This window comes from Rhinatrema bivittatum, chromosome 2, assembly GCF_901001135.1.
Source record: "Rhinatrema bivittatum chromosome 2, aRhiBiv1.1, whole genome shotgun sequence".
Lineage (NCBI taxonomy): Eukaryota > Metazoa > Chordata > Amphibia > Gymnophiona > Rhinatrematidae > Rhinatrema > Rhinatrema bivittatum.
In genome coordinates this window covers 501,026,553-501,045,217 of record NC_042616.1, presented here as the reverse complement: position 1 = coordinate 501,045,217, position 18,665 = coordinate 501,026,553, and the positions used below count along the sequence as shown (strand labels likewise).

At 41.2% G+C, this 18,665-nt stretch overlaps 1 protein-coding gene across 7 annotated transcripts in view; it reads right to left on the bottom strand.

Annotated features, from left to right (window-relative positions):
- The window catches only part of SYCP2L (synaptonemal complex protein 2 like), a 240,762-nt gene that overhangs the window by 119,518 nt on the left and 102,579 nt on the right, over positions 1–18,665 (bottom strand). For 6 of the 7 annotated variants that reach the window (XM_029590656.1, XM_029590652.1, XM_029590654.1 and 3 more), the window contains 2 exons: positions 13,450–13,595; positions 11,853–11,916 (listed from right to left, as the gene is read on the bottom strand). In XM_029590656.1, the coding sequence (XP_029446516.1) occupies positions 11,853–11,916; positions 13,450–13,595 (210 nt within the window). The remainder of the gene's footprint in view (positions 1–11,852; positions 11,917–13,449; positions 13,596–18,665) is intronic. The other variant, XM_029590653.1, reaches the window with a different exon arrangement.

The following is an 18,665-nucleotide window of genomic DNA, read 5'->3' as shown; positions in this document are numbered from 1 at the left end:
CCCTCAGCAATCTCTTCTCCAAGCTGAATAGCCCTAACCTCTTTAACCATTCTTCATAAGGGAGCCAGTCCATTCCCTTTATCGTTTTGGGAACTCTTCTTTGTACCATTTCCAGTTCAGCTATATTTTTTTTGAGATGCTGTGACCAGAATGGTACACAGTTCTCTGGGATGTAGTCTCACCATGGAGCAATACAGAGACATTATGACATCCTCCATTTAAGTCTTCATTCCTTTCCTAATAATTCTTAACTGTTTACTTTTTAGACTGTCGCTGCACTTTAAGCAGAGGATTTAAAAGTATTGTCCAAAATATAGTCTAAATTCATGGAACTGCAGTTTGGCTTACTTTTCTCTCTGTGTATCACTTTGCATTTATTCACATTAAATTTCGTTTGCCATTTGGATGCCCAGGCTTTGTATCTTGCAAGATCCTCCTGTGATTTCTCAGTTTACTTGTGATTTAACTCAGAACAATTTTATGTCTACTACAAATCTGATCACCTCACTCACTGTTCTCTCTTCCAGATCATTTATAAATATTAAAAAGCAGTAGTTTCAGTACAACTCCCTGGGGCACTCCACTGTTTACCTTCTCCCATTTAGCAAACTGACCATTTAGTCCTACTCTCTATTTCCTATCCTATTCGGTTCCCAATCCACAATAAGAATTCCCTCCTATCCCATGACTTTTTTTTTTTTTTTAATTTTCTCCTGTCTCATGAGAGACTTTTTCCAATGACTTCTAAAACTCCAAATACACTACATATGCCAACCCACCATAATCTACATGTTTATTAACCCCTTCAAAAAATATGTAGCAGATTGGTGAGGCAAGACTTCCCTTGAGTAAATCCAGGTTAGCTGATTATTTTTGTTGTTAGGAATAGTTTCAATGATTTTTTTCCCCAGCAATGAAATCAGGTTTATCAGTGTATAGTTTTCCAGATCACCCTTGGAGCCCTTTATAAACATCTGTTACATTGGCCACCCTCCAATCTTCAGGTAAAATTGACTATTTTAATGTTAGGTTACTAATTAATAGCAATAGATCTACAATTTTGTTTTTGGGTTCTTTCAGAATTCTGGAGTATATATCATCCGGTCCAGAAGATTTACTACACTTACGTTTTGTCCACCTTCCCTATTACATGTTCCAGAATCACTGTGATTTGCTTCAGTTCCTCTGAATCATCACCATTAAATCTCTCTCTATATCTCTATATCTACCCAGTAAACATTGAAGCAAACAATTCATGTAGGTTTTCCACTATGGCCTGGGTCTTCCCTAAATGCCCCTTTAACATCTCAGTCATCTAACAGCCCAATTGACTCCCTCAGAGGCTTCCAAGCTTTGAAAATCTGAAAGGTTTTATCTTGAATTTTTGCCTCTTTGGACAGCTTCTTTTCAAATTCACTTTTGCCCATCTTATCAATGTTTTGCAACTAACTTGCCAGTGCTCATATTTTTCCCTATTTTCTTCAGTTGGATCCTCTTTCCATTTTTTATTTTTTTTTTTTTTTTAAAGAAGTTCTTTTGGCTAAAATATCTTCTTTTCCTCACCTTTTAACCCTGCCAGAAGTCATTTGGCCTTCCTGCTGCCTTTTATTAGTGAAGAAGAAACCTAGTGGTTACAGAAGTGGCTACGAACCAGGGGAACCAGGGCTCAAATCCCACTGCCGATCCTTGTGACCTTGGGCCAGTCACTTTACCCTCCATTGCCTCAGATACAAACTTAGGGGCAGATTTTCAAGGATTTGTGCGTGCCGGGCCTATTTTCAAAAGGCCCAGTGGTGAGCGTAAAGCCCTGGGTTGCGCCAATCTCCCGGGGCTTTTCTGAATGGGCAGGCAGGGGGCAGAGGACTCCGACACAGGGGGATCGCGTGCCAGCTGTTGGCCAGCAGGCGTAACTTCCAAAACAAAGGTGGGGAGGGGGGAGGGAATGGGGAAAGCCAGCGGAGCTCCCAGAGGGCTCGGCACACGCAATTTGCACTAGTGTGCACCCCCTTGCGCACACTGAGCCCTGATTTTATAACATGCTCACGGCTGCACGCGCATGTTATATAATCAGGCGTACATTTGTGCGTGCCGTGTTGCTCGCACAAATGTATGCCCGCGCCTATGTTTTAAAATCTGCCCCATTGTGCATCCCCTGGATGTACTAAGCCACAATGTTTTATCATCGGAGGGGTCCAACCGCAATAGTGGACCCCTCCCTGAAAAAACTTTGTGGCTCTATGGTGCATTATCTCACGGCCAAACACCAAGAGGCAAAAGAACACACCTAGCAGCCCTTTAACACAATGTTGGCCCCAACCTCAAGGGACCACCGTCATCTTAAAGGGATGCTGCCCCCCCCCCCAAAAAAAAAACAGTAGCAGGAAAACAGGGAGGTTGAGTAGGGGATCAGGACTGATACATGGCTTAACACAGGACCACCACTCGAGGCGGCCCAGAGACTGCCAAAAAGTATAGAAATAGCTGCCCATGCAGCGATGGCTCCCCATACCCCCCTAAAGTGCCAACAAATAAATAAGTAGTGTCTGGTGCCTCCCCCCTTGAACACCCCCCCCCCCCAATACCCTAAGAACACCTCCAAGTCACTAAAGAAGAAGAGGGCCCCGGTCCTCCTCGAAAGGTGAATAATCAAATATGAATGTCCAGGCCCCCTGGCCCACATTCCCCCAAATTAAAAGTAACTATAGCAAGGCAGCACCCCACCACCACCCCAAGAACCTCAAAACATTTTGGGTTCCAAGTCTTGGCATCCCCTTTCCATACCCACCCCCACCCCCTTTACATCTAGTAGCAGCTCCCACTTTGGGGGTGGGGTGCACCCTCACACCTGGCCCAGTCGACGCCATTTTCCAAAATGCTGCTGACCTGACCTTGCCCACCTGGCCAAGGTCCAACCTGTGAACCTTGCCCCAGTCACATGGCTGGAGCAAGGTCAGGAGCTGGAGTCTGGGACTCTTGAAAGGTTCTGGGGTGTGTGGGAAGGGGGAGCTGGGGCTCGGGACTCTTCCCCATCACACATGGAGTTTCTATCCATAAAGATTCTACAGTGTAGTTATTCTCCTGCAGGATCTTTATCCCGATTGACTCTATGCCATTCCCCAGGGCCAGAGCAATCCACTGTGCAAGCCGTGCACCTGCACAGGGCTGCGGCGGCCTGGGGACGCCAGCATACAAAATGGAGCGGAGGCCACGGGGCTGCCTGGGCAGAATCCAACCTGCCGGCAACCCAAGTACAGGAAAGGCTCGGGCCGCCTGCAGCCTAGGAGACCATAAGGCGGCTTTCATGCTTATATTTAAGAATAAAAAATTGGGCAGGGGTAATCCAAACCTCTGCCCAATCCAGTGTAGCAACACGTGGATCCCCTCCCCTGCACGAGCCAACAGCAGCAGCGTTTCAGCGAAGCCGACTTCTACTGTTGCAGGACCGGTTTTCACGGTAGGAGCTGAAAGATTTCACTGCTCCTCTCGCGAGGGTGGCCCCGCAGCAGCAGGAGATGATGTCACTGAAATGCTGCTGCTGTCGGCTTGCAGAGAGGATCCACTTGTTTCTACGTCAGATCAGGCAGGGGTTAGGTTTACCCTGGCCCAATCCGATGCCAAATCTGAGCAGGCGAGCCTCCCTTAGGCTCTTCTATGTCACGGATGGCCCCGAGGCGTTTCTCTACTAAAGCTGCCAGCAGGTTGGATTCTGCCAGGCAGCCCCATGGCCTCCACTCCATTTCGACAAGGAAGAGAGCCTGGGAAGGGGAAAGCGGCAGGGAGTGACTGGGTAAGGAAGCATGAGAAGGAAGACATTGGGGAAAAGCTAAGGTAATGAGGAAAGAGGGTGAGAAGGGGGAAAAAAGCTGAGATAGTGACTTACTGAGGAGGAGGAGAAGAATCTCTAGAGAGATAGGGATGGGGAAGAACTAAGGTAGTGTGAGAAGAGGGGGGAAAGAGTCAAGACAGTGAGGGAAAGGGGAGGAAGAACAGAGGTAGTGAGACTGTGAGCTACCCTGTGGCCCCCATCCCACCAGCAGCCAAGGTAGAGAGTTGAGACCACCTTGCAATCCCGACCCAATGGAGACCAACGTGAAGAGGTGGGCCCAGGGCTGCTGGGGGAGCAAGTGGAAGAGAAGAAGGTAAGACCCGTATGCGAGGGAGAGAGAGAGAGCGCGCGAGTATGCGAGAGAGAGAGAAGGAGCATGTGAGAGGTAGTTTGTGTGGGGGAGGGGAGGGACTGCGTGAGTGGGAGCGCACGTGTCTGTGTGTGAGCATGTATGTATGTGTACGCACATGTAGGAGCAAGTGACTATGTGCATCTGAGGAAGTATGATCGTGTGAGCATGAATATGTCTAAGAAAAATTAAGTGTGTGTGTGAATATATGAGAGACAGGAGAAAGTTTGTGTGCCCTCCCACAACCACTAAGCCGAAATAATCTTAGGATGACTGGAAACTGAAGTTTCCCAGGTATGGAGAGTGGGAGGTTTTGTTTTGTTTTGTTAAATCCTTATTTTTAATTATTTGGTGTTATTTAACGTGTCTGCCATTTTGAAATATTTTACTGGTGTTTGGGAAATTAAAAAAAAAAAATCAATTTATATGAGTTTAATTATTGGATTTGTATTCTGTCTTGAAATTTTTTTTCTCCTTATGTTTTTTTTACATTATTGCACTGTATTCAGAGTCTGGCTTTTTGCAATTTCCAGTTCACTATTTTGCTGCACATTTTTATTTATACTTTATGGTCTCTCTTTTTTTAAATCTGTATTTGGTGACGGTCTGTGTGTTCTGCATGCGAGGTATTCTGTTAGCGTGTACTCTCTGTGTAGGGATCTATAGCAGCCTGGCTTGTTCTGTTTTCCTAATAGGAGGTGTAATAGTATTTTAGGACCTGATGTAATATTTGCAGCATTACTTTTTCATAGGTAAGATTGTTTTTGTTTGAGTGCTGGCAGTAAATGCTGATCTGGTATAGGAAGTTTACTATATTGTAATGGTTCACTCATGGCTTTCTGAGGGTCAAGCCCACATTCGACATATATTAGAAAAGGTCTAATACCATATGGGTATTTTTGCTGGATGTTCTGGTTGGTGCCACAGCAGTGCATGTAAGTGATATTTTACCTTAGAAGACTGGGCTCTGAATGTTCTTTTTAATGTAAAATTTATTATAAATGCATAATTGTTAAGGGTGTGCGCATGTGTGCAGCGGCCTGGGGTGGGGTGATGGGGGCTTTAAAGTTCTCCTAGAGCATCTAATACCCCCTGCACTGGCCATGGGTTCCAAAGGAGAGGGGGTGGACCTGGGTAGGGAGGAATATCAGATTTTAAAGATTAGATTACTGGAGGGAAACTAACGAACTGGAGGACACCGGGGGGGGGGGGGGGGGGGGGGGGGGGAGGGGGAGGCAGCACATTAATTGTTAGCACAGGAAAGCAAAAAGGCTAGCACCGGCCCCTAGCCATCCCTAATATAGAATAGCACCGCCCTCCAAGTTAATGCACCCTATATCTTTGCGATATAACTTGTACCCCGGCATGGCACTGTCCCATTGGAAATCCTCCTTCCAATTATATCTACCTCTTCGTTCAATGCTATGCATAACTTCTCCATCTTACTTTTTAGACTTCTTGCATTTTTACACAGACATTTCAATGTGTGTTTTTATTTGTATATACAACTGCCTTAGCAGATGACAGGGATAATTTAGATTCTTTTAACGCAATCTGCTACTTAAAGGCACCTGGGCTACTTTTGCCTTTATTGGAACCTCTGTATCAGGATGCTCTAACTCCCCTATTTTGTTAGTGTGCTTCAAAGATACCTCTCACTAAACCGTGCACTGCTGAGCGACTGTCTGCTTTCCCCCATGTTCTAGTTTAAAGGCAGCTCTGTCTCCTTTTTAAGAGGTTAGCGCCAGTAGCCCGTGTCACTTTTTAGATTATGCTCTCCCTTCCCCAAAATGTTGGACAGTATCTATCAAAACTAAAGCCCTTTTCCTTGCACCACCACCTCATCCATGCATTGAGATTCCAGAGCTCTGCCTGCCTCTGGGGTCCTGTGCATGGAACAGGGAGCACATTAGAGAACGTGAACCTGGAGATTCTGGATTTCAATTTTCTACCTAAAAATCTAAAATGTGGCTTCCAGAAACTCCCTCCTGTACTTTCCTATGTTGCTGGAGCCCTTCAGTTTCACACAGCCAGCTTCTCCCCAGCATTGTCTAATACCTCATCTAGGTGACACAAAGTCCGCCAGCTTTGCACCTGGCAGGCAAGTTACCGAGACATCCTCATGTCCACCAGTCATCCAGCTATTTACACTCCCATTGATCGAATTGCCAACTCCAACAATCATCCTAACTCTTCCCTCCTGAGCACAAGTCCTTGGAGACATCCTCTGTGCGAGAGGCTATAGCATCAGCTGGAGAGCAGGTCCTAGGCTACAGGATCACTGCTTGCTCGTTCAAGGTGATGCTCTCCTTCCAGGTGACTTTGGTCCAGGGGCTGCCAGACATATTTGGCTCCAAAAGGTGACTTGAGAGTTTCAAAATCTAAATGTTCCTCCAGCTTAAAACCAAAAATTAAACCAGGTCCTTAATCTCCCACTTTTAAACTTTACAGAATATGGTGCTGCTCTCTTAATCACTTGGCAAGAGATTGAAGCAGCAGAGTTTGATTTTTATTTACTTGGCTTGAATGCACTTCATGTCAAAAATCGGGGCATAAAGAAATTTAGAGATAGATAATGAGCCATGGGTATTCCGAGTAGGTTAGCTGAATAACTGAAACCAGATATTCAGTGGTACAAATATGAATCAGATAAATCTAAATTATCCAGATAACTTATGCCTGCCTTGTGACATTTCCAGACTTAGCTGGATAACTTATTCAGAATTATCCAGTTTAGTTTGGCCCATCCTAAAACACTCCCTATTTATCCACACAAGTTTTATCTGGCTAAAATCTTACCCAGATAAGTCAGAGCCATTCACCATGGTGGTAAATTTAAAAGTCATGGCTTGCCTGGAGAAGTCCCTGATTTAGCTAGACAAACCATCTCAGTAAATAGTCTTTAATGGCCTAAAACACGATGCAATGATATCTTTTGGCATTCAGTAAAGACATGAAGCATAAAAATAAGGCAAAGTTGCTTATTTGTAACACATGTTCCCTGTACACAGCAGGACTAAATTCGCCAAGCAAGGGGGTGGCATCATCCAACAACAGAGGCACTAAAAGCTCTGAGCTCAGAAAACCTGAGGTGATTTTCTGAGCATGCACGGTGTTTCTGCACAGCAGCCACCACTGTCCAAGTCTCTGCAGTCTTTGTAGAAAGTTAAAAGTTAACTCAAAAGAAGAGAAGGGAAAGATTGTGTGGCTGATTTAGGGAGACTACCAGTTACAAGTAAAGCAACTTTGCTTCCTCCACGGAGAAGCAGGAACGTTAACCTGCCACTCATGTGGGGACTCCCAAGATGAGGCTTGCATGAAAACATCTTATTTTGAAATGAGAGGCTGGGGGAGGGAAAGAGTTGAAGGCCCTAATTAAACAAGGTTTTAAGAACCGCTTGGCCAAAGCAGCTCACGAAATGAAGCATTTTCTAGGTAGTAATGAGCGATGATAGTGTGGAGAGAAGGCTAGGTGGTAAACTTGGAATTATCCTCCTTGGAAGCGGAGCGAAGAAAGTTGCTGTAGCTCTGACATGTTGGACTTTCACCTTAGTTTTAAGTTGCTGTCGCGACAGTGTATAACAATAAGAGATGCAATCAGAAATCCATGTGCAAAGTCTTTTTTGTAACTGAAAACCCCCTCCCATTTGGCTTGAAGGAAATGAATAGTTTAGAAAGAATAGTCTTACAGAAAGCTTTCACAACAGAATAAAACTTTTCTGCCACCCAGCATTAGGGAGACCCTGTTTGCTATTATTGGCATGTGGTCTCGGGGGGGGGGGGGGGGGGGGGGGGGGGGGGGGGAGAAGTTGGTAGTGGATTGGTTTACGTGAAATCATGAGCCCACTTTTGGTAGAAGTTCAAGATGAGCTTTCAAAACTGTGAATAATCTGGGTACATGGCGAGCATAAAACTAGTGCTTGCAACTCTTATTCTTTGGGTAGAAGTTCCTGCTATCAAAAAGGAAAAAAAAAACAAAAACAACTTTCCAAGAAAGTTTTGCTGCTGCTCTTAGAGGTTCTAACGGCAGTCTCATGAGCTGAGCCAGAACTATGTTTAGATTCAAAGAGAGAGAGGATCTTTATCTAGAGTTTTAAGGTGAGTCAGGCTCTCCGTGAATCTGGTGACTGTAGGTTTCTGGGAAACAGGAATTCTCTCCATGTGCTGTTCCACTACTAAGATGGACTCAAGACTGGAAACTAATTCAAAGTTCAATAGGCTTAAAGAGGTATTGAAGAAGAGGAGAAGATACTGAAAAAGGGTCTCAAATGACTTGTTGATACCAGAGAAAAAATATTTTAAGATCTTTTGGTAAAACCATCTTCCTGATGCTGGAATAACCTGACTCACTTCAGCAGGCAGTTGCATAAAAGATAGTAGCTGAAGCTCAGCATCCATGCAAGTTAGAGCTGGGATGAAAAACATTTCTATTGCTTTAAGTGATCCAAGGCTGGGAATATTCTCAATTGTATTAGCTGCTTAACAGCGAGGCACTGAAGCTATAGAAACCAAACTTGACGTGGTTAAATAGGGGCTATCAAAATCATTTAGACCTTTTTCTCTTCCTAACTTTTGAAGAGTCTTGGTTGTAAAGTGGAACCTTAGGGAATACATAAAGAAGTCCTCGATCCCAGGGGGACTGAAAAAGCATCTGTTCCCTGCTGGGGTCTTGGAACAGTCAATGAGAACTTTGTTGTGGAGCTCACCAAAACTGAAATATTTCCTGTGCTACCTGATTTAGTGATTATTAGCCACTAAAGATAGCTGTGGAGCAGATGGCAATTTTTCCTTTGGAGACTAATTTCATTGAGAACAAAGGTCATTCAGATGAGCTCACCATGCTTGGAGGCATGAGGTTATTGCTATTTGGAACTGAGGTTAGTGAAAAAAAACCACCCTGACCCGTTAACAGATTTGGTGTCCAAGAATGAGAGAGAGTGTTGAATATATTTATTTTATGGGAAAGTGGCTGTAGGTGCTGGTTCCACGGAAACTTCAGGTGCCACTGAGCTTCTCTTATGTTGAAACTTGCATAATGGGCCACATGGTGGCAACAGTCCATGTTTATCCCAACAGCTTCATGAAGAAATGGGCAGACCTCTGTTTTTGAATCTGAAAGTTTGGATTGTTTCATGTGCTCTCTGATAAGGAAGGAACACTTTCCATTCTGTGGTATCCAGGCAAGCTCCTATAAAGTCCATTAACATGAGTCTGTTTCAGATTGTATTTTAGGAAACTGATGATGATTCCTAAGGATTGAAGGTTATGCATCATTCAAAGTGTACAGGAGCAAGCTTCTTGATGGGTATGACTGATGTGAGCCTGTCTAAATATGGAAAAAATGCATTCCTCTTTCTTAGATGAGCAGCAACCACTGCGAGGTACCTCGTGAACACTTTGGATGCTGCAGAAATGAAAGAACATAATATTGGTAACGTTCACAGGCTATGGTGAATCACAGAAGTTTCCTGTAAGTTTTGAAAATGGGGATTGTGTAGGCACCTTTGAGATCTAAGGTGGTTAACCATCTCCAAACGAGGAAGGATGGTTATTATAAGAACATCCTGAACTTAATTCTTCAGCTGTTTGTTGATATATCACTAGACAGACACAGCATGGAGTCCTCCTGTCTTCTTTGGAATGATGATTGGGAGTAGAATCTTTTGTTCCTTTGTGGTATTGGGACTGGTTCTACTGCATTTGCAATGAGAAGGGCAGATGGCTCTTGTTGGAATAATTGGAACTGTTCTGCATTCATAGAAGGATCTTTTGTAGGATTCTTTGGATGGGGGGGGGGGGGGGAAGACAGGATTTTAAATTTAAAAGGACATCCCAACTGTATGATCTTTAAAACCCAATGGTCTGTTATGGCAGATCATAGTGGGCTGAAGAATTGAAGCCCTCCCCCAACTGTTTGGATCCAAGCATGAAGCTTCATAGATACTGTAGTCAAAAGCCAGGACTAAATTTTGACCTTGATTTTGACTCCTCTAAAGTAAATGAAATTGTTTTTGCCATTTTTTTTGGACAAAAGCAAGATATGGCATATGTTCCAGTGGAGATATATTTCTAGGAGGCTGCACAGGGAAGTCCAATCAAAGACCTGTAGGCCCTATATTTGAATGGTAAGAAAGAGGGATGTTTGCAGTCTCTCCTTCAGTTAGACACTATTGGTGGGTCCTTCGAGGAAGGAGAACTGCGAGACTGATTCAGTGTGTATCAACTCTGGTCTGAGTTAGTGAGGCAGGAGAGTGGGACTGAGTTTCAGAATTTGGGGACCACAGAATTCAAAATGGGAGTTGGCTGTTCTAGTTAGGATGGAGGAGGTGGAAAGTCTGGTGCATTAGGAAAACAGTTTTTGATGAAGTTAAGCCACATTTTTCTCATGAAGGGGTAATTGTCTTGTATGGCAGTAGGAACTCCAGTAGAAGAACTACTTGGATTTGGGAACTACAACTGGCACAGAATGTTTATCCAAAGCAGATTCAGAATGAACCAATATTTTTGTCAGATTGGCACCAATACCAGAACCTTAGCACAGAGACTTTGTTGATGCAGATAAGGATGTGGTACCTTTACTCTCTTATGGCACTGCTGAAGTCTCTGTTCTAAAGGGAGATGGTGCCACTTTTCTGTGCACCATTGTTTTGTTGGCATCAGTGTGGGGGCCTGGCTTGGCTTCTGACTGCTTTGGCACCGAAGAGCACAACTTTTCTTCCTTCTTTACTGGAAGAGGAAGGGCACCTGCACTGAGATTGAGTTATGGCACTTAGCAAGAGAGAATGATTTTAGTGATGGTCCCTCAGCTGATGATGGCTTCTTCTTAGTCAGTCAAGAAGCTAGAGGATAACTTATGAATTTTTTTTTAATGCAAACCTTCTAGATATTCTAATTCTAATTCTCAAAAAAAAATTTAAAAATTTTTTAGTAGTGTTATATTTTCATCTCCAAATTGAGATAAACTTTATCTCCACTCTATTTATGATATCAAACAGCAAACATCCAGGCTCAGGCAATATAGATTGGTTCATCATATGATTGGCCTAAACAGCAAATACAGTTGTCATATTTATTGGACAAGGATATCTTGCAAGACCAGAGGAGACCTTTTTTTTTTTTTTTAAGTTGATTGCTGTTTGATATCATAAATAGAGTGGAGATAAAGTTTATCTCAATTTGGAGATGAAAATATAACACTACTAAAAATTTTTAAATAATTTTTTTTGAGACTCACGAAAACAAAAGGAAAAATAAAAATACCTTATTAAGAAAAGTAAAAACTAACAGAAAAATCTTTGAAGAGCAAGTGAACAGTATATATTCTTATGCACAAGCAGAAGAAAAGATTGAGGAATCTCATGTGGCAGCTGCACAGGAATATTTACCCATGCTCGGAAAACCTTCTCATGTTTCCCAAGCTTAGACAGCTTTTCTATCTTGCACTATCAGATGCCATCCACTTATTTGGCCAATTATTGTCCCCTACTTGTCCATGGAGAAAGCACATTCTAACCAGAAGCAGCCATTGCTTGGAGATAGTTATTAGTAAAATTGAATTATTGCCCTGGTTTTACATTTTGCACAGGAATTACTACATTTTAAAATTTTACCTCAAGAAATCTTTATGACAAAATCAATTTCCAACTTATATCTTAAAATAGAAAAATGGATACTTACGTGTGTTCCCCTCAAGCTCAGTTAGTCCCATAGTTGGAAGTCCTTTGTCGTCTGTCTTTGTCTGCTGACCAAAAAAAACCACATTAATTGCTACATATTTTGTCCTTGAAATCGCAGCAAGCCAGTATTCCACATGAGACCGTTTCATAATAGGGCTCCTACGTACATTATTTTTCAATTTGTCGCCTGGTGTTTTCTGTACAAAGTTATGAACTAGAATTCTATAGCACGTCACATTAAAATGAGGTTTTGCAATAGTGATTTGAACAGTCAATTTCTGCTCTCACCTTACATTGTCACCACAGTATGCGAACAATGGTGACAAAAATTCTAAATACAAGAACTGAGGGGGTAATAATCAGACATTTTTACGTGGGTAAACTTATGTTGACATGCATAAAAACGCAGTTTGATTATTGTTCCCTCAGATGTGAATAAAAGTGTGCCTGCTGTTCCCAGCACATGTACTTTTAGCCTTGAAGTAAAGCAGGTAGAGTTAGGAAAGGGGGGGAAGGAAAATACAAAATCTCCATGCGTACTTTTCCTTTGTGTACTTTGTGCCTCCTTCAGTAAGAAAGATGCACAATTAAAAGGTTAGCATAACCTTAGCTGCTATTAAGTCTTAAAAGGAAGAATCTGAGGCATCCCAAGCCTAGAATCATACAAATACCTTTAGTGGCCTTTAGGGCTGCAAGTACACATTACAGGCAGCAAATACAGAGGCTCATAGTCATGGAGATTACCAGTTAGAAGCAAATTGTCGTGAATAGAGATAAAATAGACTGGCTCAGCCTCTCTGAATACATCAACAGTTTTGAATGATTTCCTCAGGAAAAGCAGGATGAGTAAACAGGCAGAACCAGGTCTGGCACTAGCTTGATCCATCCCCAATGATTTGCAGCGATATAGCAAATCAATGAGGACAAGACAAAAAAGGTCTTTTGGAACACAGATTTAGTCGCTACACTAAGTGATCCTTCACCTTTACTAAACTGTAGCTGAAACAAAAAAGAATAAAATTTTTTATTTTCCAGTCTTCATACTTTTTTCTCCTTAAGTTATTAGCTTATCAATCTCCAGAACTATATTCTTTACTACTACATTTAAACCTACAGCCAAAGACTACTTAATTAAGCAGCTTCAGAAAAATCCTTTGTCCAAAAACTATAGAAATGCTATTTTGAACTCTCCATCTTTAGTATACCCCCAATACCTAGGATTATTCTAAGATTTTCTGTAAGGATTCCATCAAAATAATAGAACCCTTGCTAGAAAAGCAGAGTACAGGAGAACGCAAAACTTATATTGAAAAGTGCTTTAACTGTACAGAACATGGTCCAGAGTCCTGCAACAGCTGACTTTTTTGCTTTTACTTGATCCATTCTTCAGTCCTGCGAGAAGCCCCAGGGCTGCACTGTGTTGATTGTATATGTAGAAGAATGTACAGTATCTAATTACAGAAAATGCTTTGAAATATTTATTTTACACTGTAAACCACTATTCCATTTAAGCAGGGATGCTATGAATTATGTCAAGCTAAGGATATATACAGCACTAGGAGTAGTCGAAGTAGAAAGAAATAAAAAAGATAACTTGCCATTCTTTCTTCTCCCAAAATCCTTTTGATGACTGGTAGAACATTAAATTGGTCCTCAAAATATATTTTGACTTTTGTTGTCTCTCTGTTAAGGATAGAGATGGGTTTCACCAGGCAAATGATGAAAATCTTCTGATCATCAGTCTCTATAAAAAGTAAAGTGTATTACAGCATCAGGTCAGTTTGCTCTGTGGATGCCATTTTAATAAATTCTTTCAAGCACAAAAAATATTTGGTTTATTCATGGTACCATTTACAAAGCATACAATGATTATCTCATTTTAACTTTGATATTAGATACACAAATTCTAAAAAAAAACTTTCTTTTGGGAACTCAGACTAAATGATTTTGCCATGACAGTCTGCCTATCCACAGGGAGGATTGTTGGTTACACGCAAACTACAGTATGAGCATCTTTTGAATTATATTTATTGCAATTTTATAATTAAACACAAGAACACTTGTAACAGCAAATTCTGGGCCAACATAGCATCAATATCAATCAATCATTAAAGACAAAGAAAAAGAAAGGAAAAGAAACAAAAAATGACAACTCCAATTTTGACCCTCTTGCGCTTATCTAAAGAAATTAAGAGGAAGCAAAGATGAAATGGAACAAACACTAACAAGAAATAAGGAAAAAAAGAAAATGTGAATAAAGAAAAGATGATATTGGCTACCCTAATACAACTGGCTAGTCAATATTAGGCACCGGTGTTTTATGAGAATCAAGAAAGAATCTCAGCTGAGAAGACCTAGTTTGAGCATCTTATACTAATTATTCACATCCTTTTTGTTATAAAATCATCTGGAATGGAGGCAAGTCATAACAGGTGTAAGGCTGACTTCTGTGGGAAATATGCGCTTGCCAGCAAGCCATTTCATCAGGGTTTAAACACTAACTTCCCTTCTCCCTGACCTTTGCCTGAATAAAAGCATCACTTGTGCTTAAGTCTCTGCCTAGGAAAGGATACCTGACTTCATGTATTTCTCTGGCTTATAATTAATCCTGATAGCCTGAAAGTAGGGCTGGGTTTTCCCTAGTCAGAGGCAGGACAAAGTCAGGAGGTATAGATTTCAGCAGCCAATGATATGATCCGTGCACACCCCCTGAGCCAAAGCCAATGGTGTAATGACTCTTCTGTTGCTATGGGAAAGTAGCCAATCATGTAATGACACATCATCTGCCTTTGTATGAATGTACAATAAAAGGAAGAGGCTCTGAGGACAAACCCTCTTTGCCTTCCCTCTTCCTGCCTGCCATGAAAGCTGTCTGATGCCTATTCATTACTCCTACAGACTTCCAATTTTATACTCTTTCCCCACCTAAGACCACTACAACATTTGCTTCAGGCAATAACTACTTCTTATGGTAGTAATGTATATGACATCACAAGGTAAAAAATAATTTGACAAGAAAATGAATTTTGCACACCCTAAAAATTAAGTCTCTTTCTTAGAGAAAAATGTGTTGAACTTTTATTTCCACTTAGATTCTAGTTGTAACAAATAAGTTGGAGGCAATACCTTTTTTTATTGTGATAAAAATACATGTGTGTCTAGTTTTCTTGGGTAAAACGGACCATAATAATGGCAGAAAAAGTCCATCTGGTCCATCCAGTCTGCCAGCAAGTATCCTATGGTTGTAATAGCCACTCCATGCAGGTTACCCCATGTTTCTGTTAAGGGTAATAATATTAACCTGATGAAGTGGACATTAGCTTCAAAAGCTAGTCAGAAATGCATGGTTCGTACAATAAAAAAAAGTTATCACCTTCAACTTATTTGTTAAACTTTATTCCTACATTTCCAAGGGACTAGCACAGCAAAATAAACAAACTTGAGCAGGAAAGCATATATACATATCTTGGAGTAGGAAAAGGTGCAGCAATCCCATATAAATTACTAAGAGAAAAAAAAAATCTGCAAAGTAAAAAAAATAGTGCACAAAACTTATATTGAAAAGTGCTTGAACTGTATAGAATAATATATAAGCTATCAATCAACTTTCAATTTATACACATTTTCATACAGTTTTGGAATTGTAGACTGTCCCAGAAATATCTTGATCAAAATGTAAGAACAGGAAAAATTCCTCCATTCCTTTTAGCTAATCTATAAGAACCAGTGTATGCCAACATTCTACATCCCAAGTGCTGAAGATGGTATGGATCTTATAGAAATAGATTACATATACAGAGCTACTATCATATGCCTATGGATGCTACTTAACATAAGAACATGCCACACTGGGTCAGACCAAGGGTCTATCAAGCCCAGCATCCTGTTTCCAACAGTGGCCAATCCAGGCCATAAGAACCTGGCAAGTACCCAAAAACTAAGTCTATTCCATGTAACCATTGCTAATGGCAGTGGCTATTCTCTAAGTGAACTTAATAGCAGGTAATGGACTTCTCTTCCAAGAATTTATCCAATCCTTTTTTAAAAATCAGCTACACTAACTGCACTAACCACATCCTCTAGCAACAAATTCCAGAGTTTAATTGTGCTTTGAGTGAAAAAGAACTTTCTCCGATTAGTTTTAAATGTGCCACATGCTAACTTCATTGAGTGCCCTCTAGTCCTTTTATTATCTGAAAGAGTAAATAACCAATTCACATTTACCCATTCTAGACCTTTCATGATTTTAAACATCTCTATCATATCCCCCCTCAGTCATCTCTTCTCCAAGCTGAAAAGTCCTAACCTCTTTAGTCTTTCCTCATAGGGGAGCCGTTCCATTCCCTTTATCATTTTGGTCGTCCTTCTCTGTACCTTCTCCATCACAACTATATCTTTGAGATGCGGTGACCAGAATTGTACACAGTATTCAAGGTGCGGTCTCACCATGGAGCGATACAGTGGCATTATGACATTTTCCGTTTTATTCACCATTCCCTTTCTAATAATTCCCAACATTCTGTTTGTTTTTTTGATTGCCGCAGCACACTGAACTGATGATTTCAATGTGTTGTCCACTATGATGCCTAGATCTCTTTCTTAGGTGGTAGCTCCTAATATGGAACCTAACATTGTGTAATTATAGCATGGGTTATTTTTCCCTATATGCAATACCTTGCACTTATGCACATTAAATTTCAACTGCCATTTCAAGGCCCAATTTTCCAGTCTCACAAGGTCTTCCTGCAATTTATCACAATCTGCTTGTGATTTAACTACTCTGAACAATTTTATATCATCTGCAAATTTGATTACCTCACTCGTCGTATTTCTTTCCAGATCATTTATAAATATATTGAAAAGTACGGGTCCCAATACAGATCCCTGAGGCACTCCACTGCCCACTCCCTTCCACTGAGAAAATTGTCCATTTAATCCTGCTCTGTTTCCTGTCTTTTAGCCAGTTTGTAAGCCATGAAACGACATCGCCACCTATCCCATGACTTTTTACTTTTGCTAGAAGCCTCTCATGAGGAACTTTGTCAAACCCCTTCTGAAAATCCAAATACACTACATCTTCTGGTTCACCTTTCTCTACATGTTTATTAACTCCTTCAAAAAAGTAAAGCAAATTTGTGAGGCAAGACTTGCCTTGGGTAATACCATACTGACTTTGTTCCATTAAACCATGCCTTTCTATATGTTCTATGATTTTGATATTTAGAACACTTTCCACTATTTTTCCTGGCACTGAAGTCAGGCTAACTGATCTGCAGTTTCCCAGATCGCCCCTGGAGCCCTTTTTAAATATTGGGGGTTATATTAGCCACCCGCCAGTCTTCAGAACCCTGGGGTGTATACCATCCGATCCAAGTGATTTACTACTCTTCAGTTTGTCAATTAGGCCTGCCACATCTTCTAGGTTCACCGTGATTTGGTTCAATCCATCTGAATAATTTCCCATGAAAACCTTCTCCGGTATGGGCACCTCCCCAACATCCCCTTCAGTAAACACTGAAGCAAAGAAATCATTTAATCTTTCTGCGATGGCCTTATCTTCTCTAAGTGCCCCTTTAACCCCTCAATCATCTAACGGTCCAACTGGCTCCCTCACAGGCTTTCTGCTTCGGATATATTTTAAAAAGTTTTTACTGTGAGTTTTTGCCTCTTACAGCCAACTTCTTTTCAAATTCTCTCTTAGCCTGTCTTATCAAGGTCTTACATAGAGGTCTTTAAGATCATGAGAGGTCTTGAATGAGTAGATGTGAATCGGTTATTAACACTTTTGAATAATAGAAGGTCTAGGGGGCATTCCATGAAGGTTTCAAGTAAAACATTTAAGACTAATCGGCAAAAATTCTTTTTCACTCAACACACAAAGCTCTGGAATTTGTTGCCAGAGAATGTGGTTAGTGCAGTTAGTGTAGCTGGGTTCAAAAAAGGTTTGGATAAGTTCTTGGAGAAGTCCATTAACTGCTATTAATCAAGTTTACTTAGGGAATAGCCACTCCTATTAATTGCATCAGTAGCATGGGATCTTCTTAGTGTTTGGGTAATTGCTAGTTCTTGTGGCCTGGTTTGGCCTCTGTTGGAAACAGGATGCTGGGCTTGATGGACCCTTGGTCTGACCCAGCATGGCAATTTCTTATGTTCTTAACTTGCCAATGCTTATGCATTATCCTATTTCTTCTGTTGGATCGTTCTTCCAATTTTTGAATGAAGATCTTTTAGATAAAATAGCTTCTTTCACCTCACCTTTTAACCTTGCCGGTAATCATTTTGCCTTCTTTCCACCTTTCTTAATGTGTGGAATACATCTGGACTGTGCTTCTAGGATGTTTTTTTGTTTTTTGTTTTTTTTTAATGACCACGCCTCTTGCACACTTTTTACCTTTGTAGCTGCTCCCTTCTGTTTTTTCTATTTTTCTCATTTTATCAAAGTTTCCCTTTTGAAAGTTTAGCACGAGAGCCGTAGATTTACTTACTCTCCCCCTCCCAGTCATTAATTCAAATTTGATCATATTATGATCACTATTGCCAAGCGGCCCCACCACCGTTACCTCTCTCACCAAATCCTGTGTTCCACTGAGAATTAGATCTAAAATTGCTCCCTATCTTGCCGGTTGCTGAACCAATTGCTCAAGAGATCCAAATACTGAAAAAGTGCTGAAAAAAAAGAAAGAATGGCCACCATCTGCTTCAATCCCTAAGCATGGGCAAGCATCCTGATGAACAGAAGGATTCACCAGCACACATGGAGAAAGCAGCAAGAGAAAATGCAATTCAAGGGAAAAAGCTCTTTAAAGAAATAGGC